The sequence below is a fragment of the Pelophylax lessonae genome, assembly GCF_965119305.1.
Source record: "Pelophylax lessonae genome assembly, chromosome: 4".
NCBI lineage: Eukaryota > Metazoa > Chordata > Amphibia > Anura > Ranidae > Pelophylax > Pelophylax lessonae.
In genome coordinates this window covers 622,762,894-622,779,727 of record NC_138771.1, presented here as the reverse complement: position 1 = coordinate 622,779,727, position 16,834 = coordinate 622,762,894, and the positions used below count along the sequence as shown (strand labels likewise).

The following is a 16,834-nucleotide window of genomic DNA, read 5'->3' as shown; positions in this document are numbered from 1 at the left end:
AAAATTACTTAGACCCCTCAAACATTATATATATATATATATATATATATATATATATATATATATATATATATATATATATATATATATTTAGCATAGACCCTAGAGAATAAAATGGGGATCGTTGCAATATTTTTTTATCACATCGTATTTGCGCATCGGTCTTACGCAATTTTTTGGGAAAAAATTCACTTTATTGAATTAAAAAATAAGAAAACAGTAAAGTTAGCCCAATTTTTTTCTATAATGTGAAAGATAACGTTACGCCAAGTAAATAGATACCCAGCATGTCATGCTTCAAAATTGCGCACGCTCGTGGAATGGCGACAAACATTGATACTTAAAAATCCCCATAGGTGACATTTTAAAAATTTCTACAGGTTACCAATTTAGAGTTACAGAGAAGGTCTGGGGATAGAATTATTGCTCTTGCTCTAACGATCGCGGCGATACCTCACATGTGTGGTTTGAACACCGTTTACATATGTGGGCGTGACTTGCGTATGCGTTCGGGGCGCTTTTAATTTTTTTTTTCCTCCTTTATTTTATTTTATTTTTTATTTTTACACTGTTTTTTTAAAAAAAAAAAATGTGATAATTTTTTATTCCTATTACAAGGAATGTAAACATCCCTTGTAATAGAAATAAGCATGACAGGACCTCTTTAATGTGAGATCTGGGGTCAAAAAGACCTCACATCTCACATCTACACTAAAAAAAGAAGAAAAAAATCTTGGAAAAAAATGGGCTCTTTAAATCCGTTGCTAGGAAGTGACATATGACATCCCTCTGGTCCTCCAAAGCCATAGAGTAGAGTGAGGGCCATCTTGCCCTCACTCGACTTCCTGCCTGTGAGGAGAGCAGACCGGATGGTCCCCGCTATCGGCGGGTCTGGCAAGCAGGGAAAATGACCGAGAAGCGCGCCGGGGGGGGGGGCACCTTTCCCGCCGCCCATAAGGGTGATCCCGCTGTAAATCCGCCACCGGGACTACCCTTATGTTAAAGCGGACCGCCCGCAGTTTAAAAAAAATACCAGGGTTATAGCAGCTATCTGCTACCATAACCCTGGTATTTAACGTCAAACTGCGGCGGGCGGTGGTCCGTAAGTGGTTAAAGTGGAACTAAAGTCCAAAATACTTACCTTTGCTCCAACTGTTCGGAACCTGCAAGGTCTCTTGTCGGTGCTGGCTCTCTCAGGCTTCTTCCAAATGCTGGTCTCTGGCCATCTTGATTGGCCGACACAAGAGGTTGTAACTCCTGTGCATGCGAAGTTCAATGTAAATTATAAGAGAAATTGCGAGCAGGCGTGTCTCTTCTGCAAAAAAAAAAAAAGCCTGACTGCTCACAATTTCAAAAACAACAACTTTATGTTCCGCTTTAAAGAAATTTAATGACAAAATGTTGCAGATTTGCTGTCGGGAAAATATCTCTAGTCTCTGTAAATAAATTGAAGTCAGATTTCACCAACATTGTAAATTTCCCCTTCAGGTTTTACTTCCCTTCTGTATTCTTGATTTTTTTTTTTGCCTCGTTATCACAGAGTTTGGTTGACGAACGCACTCCCTGGACGACCCGATATGGCTCCATCGCTGGCCTTGCAGAACTGGGACCCGATGTAAGTAACAATAGGTTTTATACAGTGGGAGGAGCTGGAACCGCCTATTGTCTTACAGTGTGGCTGATTTTCTTTATCCTTTCCAAAAGGTGATCAAAACTCTGATCGTCCCGCGTTTGTCGCTGGAAGGAGAGCGACTACGCGCCGTCCTGGAGGGTCCGGTTCTTTCAAACATCGACAAAATTGGAGCTGACCATGTCCAAAGCCTAATGCTGGTAATATCATGCATTCCAATATATGCTTAATGGTACATATTAGTGATCGACCGATATCGATTTTTCATTGCGGATACCGATATTTTGACCATTGAATATCGGTATCGGCCGATATTTGCTGATATTTTTATACATAAAAAAAACAAAAATTTAAATCACTTGACAGGTACTCTTGGGGAGGGATCTGGGGAACCCCCAAACCCCTCCTCTGCACTTAAAAGCATTAAAAACTCCAAGTTTGGCTGTTTTGAATGCTGTCATTTTTTTTTAATCTGGCGCCGAGTACCCGGAAGTGATGTCATGACATCACTTCCAGGTTTTTACATGGAGACCCGATCAGAGCCGAATGCGGCTTTGATCTGGTCTTCGGCAGCTGAGCAGGCTGGTTGCCTGGGTCTCCTGGTGGGACGGGAGACCTGGGTTAGCCACGGAGGGAGGGGGGGGGGATGCCCCCTCCCGCTCCTTGTTATGACAGCCGAGCGGCTTCTCAGCCACATCGGTTGTCATTACAAGACAGCTGACAGTCGGCTATGGACGCCGGTACCGGGGAGATGCCTCTAGCTGCAGGCATCACTCCGGTACAAGCACTTTCCCGCAATATTGGTAACCTCAGGGGCCGATTCCGATATATCGGGGAAAGTGCATATCGGCCTTGCGAATAATCGGTCGATCCCTACCAGTAAGTCCAACCAGCTGTTTAGAAAAGTACCACAAACACTGATTACAAATTATACTGTGACAGTTCTTATGCTAGGACTCCAGGACAACATACTCAAGCAGTTTTTGGACTTGCAAGTGGTGTGGTTTTAGCTGAAGGAAAAACTTCAAAACAAATCTCAATAGATCTGGCGATGCGGCTCCCAACGCAGCAAAGCTTTTCTCAGTGGGCGCCTGACAGTAGCTCAAACCATAGAAATGCAGAAAGGAGCAACAGACTAAAACCAGATGAAAAACTCCAAGATCATTTTATTTGTTGGTGAAAATAAAAAGTTATGAAACAACAGCAAACATGTTTTGAGGGCAACAGCCCCTTCGTCAGGGCTCAACACTTGGATGGAGAAAACATTGACTTCACAGATCTATATCTATATTAAAAACAGTACTAGTGAACTCTCATAGTTGCTGAACAGCAATTGGACATTGACATATTTTTTTTTTTTCTTTTTAACAAAAATTACAATTATCTTGGACACTTTCATCCAGTTTTGGCCTGGCTCTCCTTTCTGTATTGCTACAGTTTTTTTTATTCTAGAGTAGTGCCAATGAAAGAGGCTGATTGGTCACAGCATCCTGGACATCTGACAGTTCCTTTGACAAATTGGGGGTGATTTACTAAAACTGGAGAGTGCAAAATCTGGCGCAGCTCTGCTTAAAAAAAAATAATCAGCTTCCAGGATTTATTGTCCAAGCTTAGTTGAACAAGCTGAAGTTAGAAGCTGATTGGCTGCCATTCAGACCTGCACCAGGTTTTCCACCTTTTAGTAAATCAACCCCATTTAGACTCCCGCGTCATTTCACCGTGGCTTACCTGGATTCCTGCTTTGGATTCACAGCACTTTCTCCAGTGGTTCTAGTAGGGACTGAAAGTGATATTAAAGTCTTGGCTTTGGGGCTGAACAGAGCGACCCCAATCCTCTTCTTGGGTCCCCCCACCGGTGCTCCTGACCCCTCCCTCCTGCCAAGTGCCCCCACTGCAAGCAGCTTGCTGTGTCCATTCACACACACAGCGGCAGCTTGGCCCTGCCTCCTCTCTGCTCCCATTGGCTCACTGGCTGTGATTGACAGTAGTGGAAGCCAATGGCACCCGCTGCTGTCTCAGCCAATGAGGAGGGAGAGTCCGCAGGAAGCCAAGGCTCTTGTGTACATCCATGGATCACGATGGGGTGGGACTTAGATAAGTATTAGGGGGCTAAGGAGGGCTGCTGCACACAGAAGGTTTTTTTTATCTTAATGCAAAGAATGCAATAAGGTAAAAAACCTTCTGACTTTAGATCCACTTGAACTTTGGACCGCGGGGCTCCACACTGAGCTTATTTTATACCTGTCTCCAGTCATGTCTGTGAGTGCAATACTGTTTCATTTTAACCCTTTTATTAAATCAACATTGCTACACCATTGGCGGTTTGGCGCCTCACTCTCTCTCTCTCCCGCCCTCTCCTCTCTTGCAGTTCTGGAAACCGCATGTGATTCGGACAGGAATCCCACCGCATTCCTGTTCAAATTACATTCGATTCTTTGCAGTGCGATTTCAGTACATTCATTTTGTATGGGCTCAAATCGCACCGCAAAGGTATCGTTAATTGGTATCGACAAGTACTTGAGCACAAGTATCGATACTCGCCAGTAAAAAACGACTATCAGTGCATCCCTAGTTAGCATTCATGCCATGCTTGAAACTTAACTGTTTTTTTTTTTTTTTAGAGCCTTAAATTGATGAGTTTAGTTCAGCATGCGTCACCAGGTGGCCGATATTTCTGTGATGAGAGCGCGCTCTTAGCACAGAGACCGAGCTGTCAAATATAGAACTTGATCGCCACTAACGATTGGTAGCTGGCAGGACCAGCTCCCAGTTGTGTGACCACTATGACAACCAATCACAATGGTCACAGAGAAGGGCAACAAAGCTAATAAAGGGACTGGAGGATCTCAGCTATAAGGAAAGACTACAAGCATTGAACTTATTCTCTGTAGAGAAGAGACGCTTGAGAGGGGATATGATATCAATGTACAAATCCCGTACTGGTAACTCTAGCATTGAGAACAAACTATTCAGTGAAAGGGAATATAAAAGGACTCGTGGCCGTTTGCTAAAATTAGAAGAGAAGCGGTTTAACCTTAAACTGCGTAAAGGGTTCCATACCATTAGAGCGGTAAGGATGTGGAATTCTCTTCCACAAGCAGTGGTATCAGCAAGGGAGCATTGATAGTTTAAAAAAACTATTAGATGGGCACCTTAGAGACCACAACATACAGGGGTATACAATGTATTATTGACATAAACACTTATCACACAACACTCTTCATAGGTTGAACTGGATGGACTGGTGTCTTTTTTTCAGCCTCACTAACTATGTAACAGCATTGTGGATCCTTCTTCTCCCTGGACCTTCAGAACCATTTTAAAGGGACACCAATGCTGACCGGAAGTGGTTGACATGCTAAAGCTTCTATGAGATTTTGAGTGATTTGTGCTTACATCTTCTTTTGAGTGTTTGACTAACCTGGTTCTGTCTGACACTAGAGGGAGCCCCTACCAATGTCAGATATCATGTGATGATCTTTGCATGTATGTTTTTTTTTTTTTCTTAGCTGAATGTTTTCTGCAGAAAATGGATGCTAGTTAAAAAGACAGACAATTGTTTACATTAATGGATAGAATTTTACCTTTTAATGAGGACCAGAAATTGGGGGGGGGGGGGTTTATGTTATAAGGAACATTTATAAATGTTATTGTGCCTAAGCTGTGGCCTGACAAACCTACCTGAAATTCCTCCTGGAAATAGCATTGTACTTCCTGGTATGTGAGTGTGCCTAGACCAGGGATATGCCAACTGTGGCCCTCCAGCTGTCGCAAAACTACGAGTCCCATCATGCCTCTGCTTCTGGGTGTCATGCTTGTGGCTGTTAATAGTCTTGCTATGCCTCATGGGACTTGTAGTTCTGCAACATCTGGAGGGCCACAGTTTGCATTTGCCTGGCCTAGACACTCCTGTGTCTACAGTGTCATAGCTGTATGTGTGCAGCACGAGATCTAAGACACTGCTGTCTGTGACTGCTAGTCTCAGGAGATTTGGGTGAGATTTGGTGATATCACTACTGTACTGCTCACAGTTCTCCTTGCTGGAGGATCTGACTTGAGGAAGCAAAGCCCTGCCTCAACCAAGATGGCTACCCTTACATAGAGATACAGGCATGGTAAGTCAGTAATGGGTAAAGGATCAGCTGCAGGGACAACACAGGCAATAATGGTGACCAGACTTTTGACTTCTGCCTGTTTTTTTTTTAGGCACAGCTTTCAGAGTTCAGTTCCTGAATGCATATGGTATACAGACACAAACCGTGAAATCACTGGAATGCCATTGTTGCAATGTTTCTTTCTTTTTATGTTGTGTCTCAGAAACACACAGCTCCAGTCCTGGTGAAATTGCGAGCCCCTCCAGATGTCCCAGATGCATATCGTACAGATTTTGGCTTCCTGGGTCCCACTCTGTGCTCTCATGTGATGAAGGCTAGGGCCCAGAGTGCTTTGCAGGGGCCCCAGGTCAACCGGACCACTCTGACAGTCACACAGGTAACCTTCTGCATAACATCCTAGCTGTACATCATTTTGTAGAAGTTATCAGATGTCTAGTCATCTCCCCGGTAGTCACGTGACCCGGGCTACTGTGTGGAAGCCATGATATAGTGTCTTACCCCTAATGACTTATTTTTATGTCTCTTTCCTAATCCCACCTCTTTTTCTCTCTCTCTCTCCCATCATCCTTTTTCAACGTAACTTCTCTCTCTCAGCCTCGCCCCACACTCACCCTCTCTCAGCCGACCTCCGGCTCCATCACGCCATCTCCTCGCCCACCTGGGATAATAAAGGTGCCTGGGTCCTTGACTTTGCCCGTACAGACCTTAGTGAGTGCCCGGCCTGCCACCCCTACTCAGCCTTCACCACCACCCACCAAGTTCATTGTGGTGTCTTCAGCCGGGAGCAGCGGGACCCAGGTAACTGCTCATTGTGTCCTGTGTGCCTGTTCTGTGCCATTTCTCTGTCTCATCACTAACGCCTCATCCTCTTCTTCCAGAGCTCTGGCTGTTTTGTGTTCTCCTGCTAATCCTATTCTCTCATGCTGAGCCCTGTCTCGCTACTACTAGCACTCTACCTATGTTTTTATAACGCCTCTTTTCAACCTTTGTGTAATTTCTCCTCTCAGGATAAAATCAATTATTAATCATGACAAGGACATGATTGGGCCATGTAGGTAATAACTAGAGGGAAATAGCGAGCCCTTCTGAGCGCTGGAAGTGTTGCACCCATAGGTTTTTAGATGTTAGATCTTGCATTGTGCTTCCTGTCCCTTCCCTTGCTCTGTGCATCCTCTCCCTTCCCTTGCTCTGTGCATCCTCTCCCTTCCCTTGCTCTGTGCATCCTCTCCCTTCCCTTCTACTCTGTACTGTCCCTTTCCCTCGTGTTCACTCCCTTTCCTCACGCTGCGTCCTCCTCTTCCTTTCCTCGTGCTGCGTCCCCCTCTTCCTTTCCTCATGCTGCGTTCCCCTTTTCCTTTCCTCGTGCTGCGTCCCCCTCTTCCTTTCCTCGTGCTGCGTCCCCCTCTTCCTTTCCTCGTGCTGCGTCCCCCTCTTCCTTTCCTCGTGCTGCTTCCCCCTCTTCCTTTCCCCGTGCAGCGCCCCTCTCTTCCTTTCTTCGTGCTGCGTCCCCCTCTTCCTTTCTTTGTGCTGCGTCCCCCTCTTCCTTTCTTTGTGCTGCGTCCCCCTCTTCCTTTCTTCGTGCCGCGCCCCCCTCTTCCTTTCCCCGCGCCGCGTCCCCCTCTTCCTTTCCCCGCGCCGCGCCCCCTCTTCCTTTTCCCCCCGCCGCGTCCCCCTCTTCCTTTCCCCGCGCCGCGTCCCCCTCTTCCTTTCCCCGCGTCCCCCTCTTCCTTTCCCCGCGTCCCCCTCTTCCTTTCCCCGCGTCCCCCTCTTCCTTTCCCCGCGTCCCCCTCTTCCTTTCCCCGCGCCCCCCTCTTCCTTTCCCCGCGCCCCCCTCTTCCTTTCCCCGCGCCCCCCTCTTCCTTTCTCCGCGCCCCCCTCTTCCTTTCCCCGCGCCCCCCTCTTCCTTTCCCCGCGCCGCGCCCCCCTCTTCCTTTCCCCGCGCCGCGTCCGCCCTCTTCCTTTCCCCGCGCCGCGTCCGCCTCTTCCTTTCCCCGCGCCGCGTCCCCCTCCTCCTTTCCCCGCGCCGCGTCCCCCTCTTCCTTTCCCCGCGCCGCGTCCCCCTCTTCCTTTCCCCGCGCCGCGTCCCCCTCTTCCTTTCCCCGCGCCGCGTCCCCCTCTTCCTTTCCCCGCGCCGCGCCCCCCTCTTCCTTTCCCCTTGCCGCGTCCCCCTCTTCCTCCCCCCGTGCCGCGTCCCCCTCTTCCTCCCCCCGTGCCGCGTCCCCCTCTTCCTCCCCCCGTGCCGCGTCCCCCTCTTCCTCCCCCCGTGCCGCGTCCCCCTCTTCCTTCCCCCGTGCCGCGTCCCCCTCTTCCTTCCCCCGTGCCGCGTCCCCCTCTTCCTTCCCCCGTGCCGCGTCCCCCTCTTCCTTCCCCCGTGCCGCGTCCCCCTCTCTCTTCCCCCCATGCCGCGTACTGCGTCGTCCTCTCTCTTTTTCCTCAAGCTGCTTTCCCGATCTCCCTTTTTTTTCTTGGAGTGCTTTCCCTCTCCCTTTTCTCCCAATATACACCTCTCCATTTTCGTGCACTTGGCCTGCCTCTCCCTTTCCTAGTGTTGTGCTCCCTTCTCCCCTCCTGTGCCTTTGCTCATGCTACACCATTCATTCCCTCATGCCTCTCCTCTCTCCACGCCTCCCTCTCTTCATTAGAGCTGTGAATTCACTCCTCAGTCTGGCATGCCAGACAATCCTATATTTAACAATATACACTTTTTCAAGTACTTTTAACCTCTACAGATTCCTTTTTTTTACATTTCCTTATATTACCCTAGCCTATGCTACTGGTTTTTCACTGTTGATTCCTCCCTTCCAGCTTTCCCTGTTTTTGCATTTATTCCATACCTTTTTGTGTCTGTACATTTCTGCTACATCCTCTACACCAGTCTTTTTGTATCTGAGCACCTCTGATCTCACTGTGCCCCTCCTTACAGGTTCTCACCTCTTCAAGCGGCCCTTCCCCATCCACACCATGCCCCCCTGGGGTCCAACCCATTGTGAAACTTGTTTCTGGTGGCCAGAGCAGCGGTGTAGGGGGCTCAGCGACTGGTGGCAGCGGCGGAATGCAAAAATATATAGTGGTGTCTCTCCCAACTGCTGGAGAAAGCAAGACCCCTCAACCTTCCCCTCCCCCCACAACAGAGACCTCCGGCTTGTGACGAGAGACCCCCTGTGATGTGTGTGAGCATTTGCGTGAATGTATGGTCAGTTGTGTGGCTGCATGCATGGATGTTTCTGGTGTTTTCTGTGTGTTACAGTTTATTTTGTGTACAAGGAATATTCACCTTTTCTTAATAAAATAGCTTAAAACTCTGGGCTTTTGTTTTACTTTTTTATTTGTGAAGCCGGTCTGACAAGTAGCACTAGCAGCCATTACCTGCTGGAAGCCCAAGGCTGTGGGTTCGTCCATCTCCTCCGCTTCAGTCTGTGAGGCCATGGTGGAGACTGAGCGGAGCGCCGGCGCCACATGGAGAACTGGGTCCGGTGTTGTAACCTCAGGGAACGGCGGAAAACCGGAGCTTTTTCCCCTTGTGATGCGGTGTGGGAGTCCCTCGAGATATCAGCAGCTGACAGGGAGTAAAAACGAGGCAAAAGGTAGCCGGATTAGTAACCACAGGCCTGTAGAGCTCCGGACCATGCGTCCTCTCACAGCACCATCTTGGACAAAAGTTGCACTTTTTTAAAGTGCAACTTCAGGCTAAAACACTAAGTAAAATACACAAGACCTAAGTAGAAGTCATCTAGATCTAACTATGCTTAACCACTTCTTGCCCGGGCTATAGCCAAAATACGGCTACAGGGTGGGCTTCCTTTACCGGTAGGGCGTACATGAACGTCCTCTGGTGATCACGCTGCCCTCGTGCCTCCTGTGGCATGCAGGCGGCTCGCTCTGTGATCGCCGAGTCCTTCAAACTCAGCTGATCACAGATCATGGTAAAGGGCCAATCACAGCGGTCCTTTACCATGTGATCAGCTGTCAGCCAATGACAGCTGATCACAGGATGTAAACACAACCCGGGTATCGGCTTTTCCTTCCTCCCTCTGACAGCATGAGGAGAGAAGAAGAGCGCAGATAACCACCTTGTGCTAGGGAAATCGGCACTCATCAGCGCACATCAGTGAAGGAGAAAAATTACCTGTTTGCAAACCTTTATAACAAACTATGAATTTTTTTTTCCTGTTTAGCAAAAAATAAAAAAACCAGTGGTGAATAAATACCACCAAAAGAAGGTTATATCTCAAAAAAATAATAAGTTAATTTGAGTACAATGTTGCATGACCGCGCAATTGTCATTCAAAGCTCTGAAAGCTGAAAATTAGCCTGGGCAGGAAGGGGGTAAAACTGCCCAGGGGGAAAGTTGTTACAATGCCCTATACTAACTATATTGTAAAAAGAAGATGCTTATACTTACCTATTCTCAGAGCGCCTCCTGTCTGGTCCCGTGATCTCCCCATCAGCCAGCTTTAGGGGCGATGAGAGAACATCCAAACAAATGGCAACCACTCCAACCTTTAACTGGCCTTTGCAGCAAGGAGCACATCGAAGGGGGGATGCATGTCAAAAAAACATTCTCAGCTCACTTACCAGCTACACCGAATTGACCTTGTCTAACAGTTCACATTAAAATCAAATAGTTTTGTTTGCACACATTTCTAAATACATGCATAAGCTGCAAAGCCCATGCCACAGCACTCTAGTGTACTGCAGTCCTAACTCTATAATTTTGAGAGTCCCACCAAGTTGGAGCACATACAGTCATTGCAAAAAATATTGGCACCCCTGCATTTCTGTCAGATAATGCACCACTACGCCCAGAAAATTGTTGCAATTACAAATGTTTAGGCATTCTCCTGTTTGTTTCTTCTGTTTGTATTGGTATGACACAAAAAAAGTGGATAAACAAAAAGCCAAATCTGACACATTCCACGCAAAAGTCCAAAAATGGACTGCACAAAATGATTGGCACCCTCAATTTATTAATCGGTAACACACCCGCTTCCTGTTACCATCAATGGTTTTCTTACACCTCTCTACTGGAATTTTGGACCACTCTTCTTCAGCTAACTGCTCCAGGTTTCTCCCATTGGAACAGTTGCTTTTCCCAGCTGCTGATTTGAGATCTCTCCACAGGTGCTCTATGGGATTTAGATCTGGACTCCTTGCTGGCCAGTTCAGCCCTCTCCAGTGCTTTTCCTTAAAAGAGAAGTATGGCTTTGTTTTTTTTTTTTTTGAGAATTATACTTACCCAGGTGGATGCAGCATTGGTCCGATGATGCATCTGTTCCCCGAGGCCTCTGCACTAAGAACCCAAGCTCAGTTCTGACAGCTCCCCAAGCATAGAGCTGCTGACTGTCAGTTACCTCTATCCGCTCTGCCCCCTCCTCGCTCACTGGAGCACTGAGCTGTGGAGGGGTGGGATCTGCCGGCTCATGCTCTCAGCAGCTCGCTGAGAGGCTGGGCCGGGTGTCAGTCCAGGCACCTGGTGGATCCCGGCTCCCATTGTGGTAATGACGTGGTGCCTGGACTGACATCTGTGATGTCAGCAGAGAGCTGACTTCAGCCCGCTGTCTGCTGAAAAGGAGTCACAGAAGTGCAGAACGAACTGCACTCCTGTGATCCATAGGAGATGTACAGCCAAACAAGTTTTGGCTGTGAATCTCCTTTAAACCATTTCTGGTGTTTTTTGACTTGTGCTTTGTGTCATTGTCCTGCTGTAAGAACCATGACCTCTGATGGAGACCCAACTTTCTGACACTAGGCCCTACATTGCACCCTAGAATTCTTATTAGTCCTTTAGATTTCATGATGCTATGCACACGGTCAAGACATCCAGTGCCTGAAGTAGCAAAGCAACCCAAAACATCATTGAACCTCCACCATGATTGATTGTAGGGACTGTATTCTTTTTTTCAGAGGCTTTATTTTTCTGAAAACAGAATGATGGGCTTTACCAAAAAGCTGTAATTTTGTTTTGTCTGTCTAAGGCCCGGTTCCACTAGTGCGACTTGCGGTGCGACTTGACACATGTCAAGTCGCACAGCAAGTCAAAAGCCATTGTTTTCAATGGGGCCCGTTTCCACTGCCGCGGCTTCAGTTGCGGCGACTTCAAAAGTAGATCGTGCACTACTTTTGAGCACGACTTCCCTCTATATATGAGGGAAAAGTCTAACTGAAGCCGCAGTTTACTTTCGCTACAAAGTCGTGCTAGAAGTAGCACGACTTCGTAGCCGCACTAGTGGAAACCGAGCCTAAAGCACATTCTCCCAAAAGGGTTTTGGCAAACTCCAATCTGGGTTGTTTGTTTCTATGGGGTCCTCCTGGGTCTCCTACCATAGCATCCCTTTTCATTCAGATGGCGATTTATAGTGCGAGCTGACACAGTTGTACCCTGTGCCTGAAGGTTAGCTTGAATTTGTCTGGAAGTTGATCGAGGTTCTTTATCCATCATTCCAACAATCCTTCAGTGCAATCTTTGATCAGTTTTTCTCTTTCGTCCAGATCCAGGGAGATTAGCTACAGTGCCATTGGCTGTAAACTTCTTGACAGTGTTGACAGTAAACTTCATGACAGTAGACATTAAGGTCTCTGGAGATGGACTTGCAACCTTCAGTATTGTCCATGCTTTTCCACAATTGTTTTTCTCAAATCCTCAGACATTTCTTTGCTGCTCTTTCTCTTCTCCATTCTCCGCGTGGCACACAGAGAAACAGCACAAAGGTTGAATACATTTTTCACCATTTTAACTGGTTGCCATGTGATTTCTATATTGCCAGCACCTGGTAATTGATACAGGCGAGTTTAATTACAAATTACAGGAGCAAAACCAACTTGGAATGCAATCAATTCTTACAATTTTGAGCAGGTTTCAATAATTTTGTCTAGTCCTTTTTCAGAGTTTTGGGTGGAATGTGTCAGATTTTTGTTTCTCCATTTTTTTTTGTCATCCCAATTCAAACAAAAAATAAGCATGAGAATGCCTAAACATTTATAAATGCAACAATTTTCTGGGTGAAATGGTGCATTATTTGACAGAAATGCAGGGGTGCCAATATTTTTGGCCATGACTGTTTATAATAATGAACAAGCAAAAAATTGGGGGAGCAAACCCTGAACATGTATATCTAAAGCCGGTGCAGCTATGGACCAAGCAACATGTATATTAAAAAAAAATAGCGCAACCATGCAAAAGAAATGACTATAAAATATGGAGACAATCCATAAATAAAAATGGGGGTTTAGTCCCACCATATGGCCATATCGTGCTCAAGCCCACCACTGCGTCAAAGTACCCCATTATCAGTGGGTCCTACACTGTCCATAGAAAAGGGGTGTGAATCCAGCCTCTCTAACCCTTGGAGACAACACTCCTTGCTGGGATGGATGTGCTAATGCACTACAAAGGACTCCTCCTGTATCTACTTGATGGTGGACACTGATAGAGTACAGGTTTGTGTGGGGGATGGGATGCTCAACCTCAGAAGTCTGGTCAGACTGAATACATAATAAACAAGCAAAAAATTGGGGGAGCAAACCCTGAACATGTATATCTAAAGCCGGTGCAGCTATGGACCAAGCAACATGTATATTAAAAAAAGAATAGCGCAACCATGCAAAAGAAATGACTATTATAATGTATATAATAATGGATAGATTAAGGGCAGGTATGCCTGGAGGGGGCCCACCCTTCCTTAAAGTGGATCTCCACCCAAAAGGGGAAGTTCCGGTTTAACCACTTGCCGACTGCCGCACAACTATATACTGCGGCAGTCAGCCTCTCTTGGGCAGAGTGACGTAAGGGGTACACACTGACATTCCTGCGCGTGTGAACGGCGGCTCCGATGTCCGCTGGCCACTCGCAATCTCCCTCAGGAGATGGAGAAAGACAGACGGCTGATGTAAACACAGCTGTCTGTCATTCTCCCTTGGATCATGACAGAGGCTATGCGATTCTGCTATGTAGGATCGTATGTCTCTGTGATGATGTAACAAGCCACGCCCCCTGACAGAATAACGCCCCTAGGGACACACCTAACCCCTTGATCACCAATAAAGTTAACCCCTTCCCTGCCAGTGTCGTTATTACAGTAACAGTGCATATTTATCGCACTGATTACTGTAGTAATGTCACTGGTACCCCCAAAAGTGTCAAAAATGTCAGTCAAGGGTCCGATCTGTCCGCCGCAATGTCGCAGTCGCACTAAAAAAAATCGCAGATCGCCGCCATTACTAGTTAAAAAAACAATAAAAATTACATCTTTCCCGTAGATAGTAAACGCAATAACTTTTGCGCAAACCAAAATACGCTTGTTAAAAAATTTTTTTACCAAAAATATGTAGCAGAAAACACATTGGCCTAAAATGTTAAAAAATTTTGATTTTTACTTTTTTTTTTTTGAGATTTACATATAAAAAAATGTGAAAATATTGTTATTTCTTCAAAATTGTTTTTTGTTTATAGCGCAAAAAAGTAAAATTCGCACAGGTGATCAAATACCACCAAAAGAAAGCTCTGTTTGTGGGGAAAAAAAGGACGTCAATTTCATTTGGGTACAGCAGCCAAATCCTCCGGGGCTTAAGTGGTTAAGGACTCGTCCCCCACTCCTCTTGCGCAATTGGCACTTTTAAAGGGGGGGTGAGGGAAGCAGGTACCCGATTTTGATAGGTACCTGCTTCCCACTTGCGCACTAAAAAACTGACAGGTCGCAGAAGACAGCATTCACGAGGCGCAGCGCGACTCACGCATGCATAGTGGGCACCCAGCTGTTAAGCCGCAAGCTGTCACAGCTGGGTGCCCATAGTGAAGATGCCGGCACCGCCGAGGGAGGACAGAGGGTGAAGACGGCTGGGCTGAGTGCACCGTTGAATCCTTGGACAGGTGAGTGGCTGTTTTTTAAAAGTCGGCAGCTACAGTTTTTGTAGCTGCTGACTTTTATTTTTTTCACAGGTGGCTGGAACTCCTCTTTAGCCACTTCAGCACTGAAAGGTTTTACCCCCTTTATGAGCAGGCCATTGTTTGCAATTCTATACTGCATTGCTTTAACTGGCAATTGTGCGGTCGTACCCAAATACAATTGATGTCCTTTTTTCCCCACAAATAGAGCTTTCTTTTGGTGGTATTTGATCACCTGTGCAGTTTTTATATTTTGTACTATAAACAAAAAAAAGAGCGAAAATTAAAAAAAAAAAAAAAAAAAAAAAAAACAATATTTTTTATTTTATGCTATAAAACCTTCCTAATAAATGTAAAAAATCAAATTTTTAAAATCATTTTAGGCCAATTTGTGTTCTGCTACATATTTTTGGTAAAAGAAAATCCCGAAAAGCGTATTTTAATTGGTTTGCGCAAAAGTAATAGCGTTTGCAAACTACGGGATAGATTTATGGACTTTTAATTAATTAATTTTTTTATTAGTTATGGCAGCGATCAGCGATTTCTATCGGGACACTGCGGCGGACAGATCGGACACCTAACTGGCATTTTTGAAATTTTTTGGGGACCAGTGATACTAATACAGTAATCAGTGCTAAATAATATGCACTGTTACTGTATAAATGATAATGGCAGGGAAGGGGTTAACACTGGGGGTGATTAAAGGGGTTAAATGTGTTTCCTTTTGTGCTTCCTAACTGTGTGGGGGGATGGGTTGGACAGAGGCAGAGAGAGATCAGTGATTCAGCTTAGCTGAATGACACGATCTTTCCGTGCCTCTCTGACAGAAGAGCCGTCTGCTTTGTTTATATAGGTAGGTGGCTCTTCTGTTATTCTAGCCGAAGATCGCGGGAGGCCGGCGGCGATCGAGCCCGCTCCTCCCGTGGCCTGGCTCCTGCTATGTCTAATCACAGCGGGAGCGTGGCTTCGGCGGCGCGTGCGTGCCGCTGAATCCACGTGCACATAATCACGTAGATCTACGTGATTATGTGCAGCCGAGCCGCCCTGTCGCAGTAAATCTGTGTGGGGCGGTCGGCAATTAGTTAAGGGTATAGGGACGCACTGGACACCCGGCAAAAGCACAATGACAGCGAAGATATCCAGTGCGTCCCCTCACCAATTCACCAACTGTACAAAAAAATGGCAACCACTCCAACCTATAACTGGCCTTTGCAGCAAGGAGAACATGGAAGGATGACGCATGTCAAAAAACAAACAAAAACTCCCAGCTCGCCAGCCTGCAACTAACCGAATTGACCCTGTCAAACAATTCACGTTGGAAACAAGGGGTTTTGTTTGCACCCATTTGCAAATACATACATAAACTGCAGAGGTCATACCACTGCACCCCATTGGCTTACTATGGGGCATCCGTTGTTGGTTCTTCCTCTATCCTGAAGCTTGCCGCTGGGAGACAATCACATGACCAGACAGGAATGCCCTGAGACTAGATATGTATAATCATCTTTCTTCTGCAGGGTAGTTCGTATAGGTATTAGAAAGGCGGATGGGAGCCCTTTTAACCTTAGTACTAGCCCAGGCTTCCACTTTAGGTACACTCTATTGTCAACAGTATTTGGACACCTGCCTTTACACGCACATAAACTTTAATGGCATCCCAGTCTTAGTCTGTAGGGCTCAATATTGAGTTGGCCCACCCTTTGCAACTATAACAGCTTCAGCTCATCTAGGAAGACTGTCCACAAGGTTTAGGAGCATGTCTATGGGAATGTTTGACCATTCTTCCAGAAGCACATTTGTAAGGTCAGGCACTGATGTTGGACAAGAAGGCCTGGCTCATAGTCTCCACTCTAATTCATCCCAAATGTGTTCTATTGGGTTGAGGTCAGGACTCTGTGCAGGCCAGTTAGGTTCCTCCACCCCAAACTCGCTCATCCATGTCTGACTGCGGGCCAGGCCTTCTAGTCCACATCAGTGCCTAACCTCAAAAATGCTGTTCTGGAAGAATGGTCAAACATTCCTATAGACACATTCCTAAACCTTGTGGACAGCCTTTCCAGAAGAGTTGAAGCTGTTATAGCTGCAAAGGGTGGGCCAACTCAGTATTGAACCCTACGGACTAAGATTGGGATGCTATTAACCTCCCTGGCGGTCTGGTTATGTCAGAATTTCTGTGCTAAAAGCGGTATATTGTTTTGCATGGAAATC

At 46.4% G+C, this 16,834-nt stretch overlaps 1 protein-coding gene across 2 annotated transcripts in view; it reads left to right on the top strand.

Moving 5' to 3' along the window:
• TAF6 (TATA-box binding protein associated factor 6) overlaps positions 1 to 9,047 on the top strand; it is a 42,428-nt gene extending 33,381 nt beyond the window's left edge. For both annotated transcript variants that reach the window (XM_082254910.1, XM_082254909.1), the window contains exons 11-15: positions 1,541 to 1,615; positions 1,705 to 1,830; positions 5,948 to 6,121; positions 6,340 to 6,543; positions 8,669 to 9,047. In XM_082254910.1, the coding sequence (XP_082111036.1) occupies positions 1,541 to 1,615; positions 1,705 to 1,830; positions 5,948 to 6,121; positions 6,340 to 6,543; positions 8,669 to 8,893 (804 nt within the window). In that variant the 3' untranslated portion in view covers positions 8,894 to 9,047. The remainder of the gene's footprint in view (positions 1 to 1,540; positions 1,616 to 1,704; positions 1,831 to 5,947; positions 6,122 to 6,339; positions 6,544 to 8,668) is intronic.
• Positions 9,048 to 16,834: the final 7,787 nt, after the last annotated feature.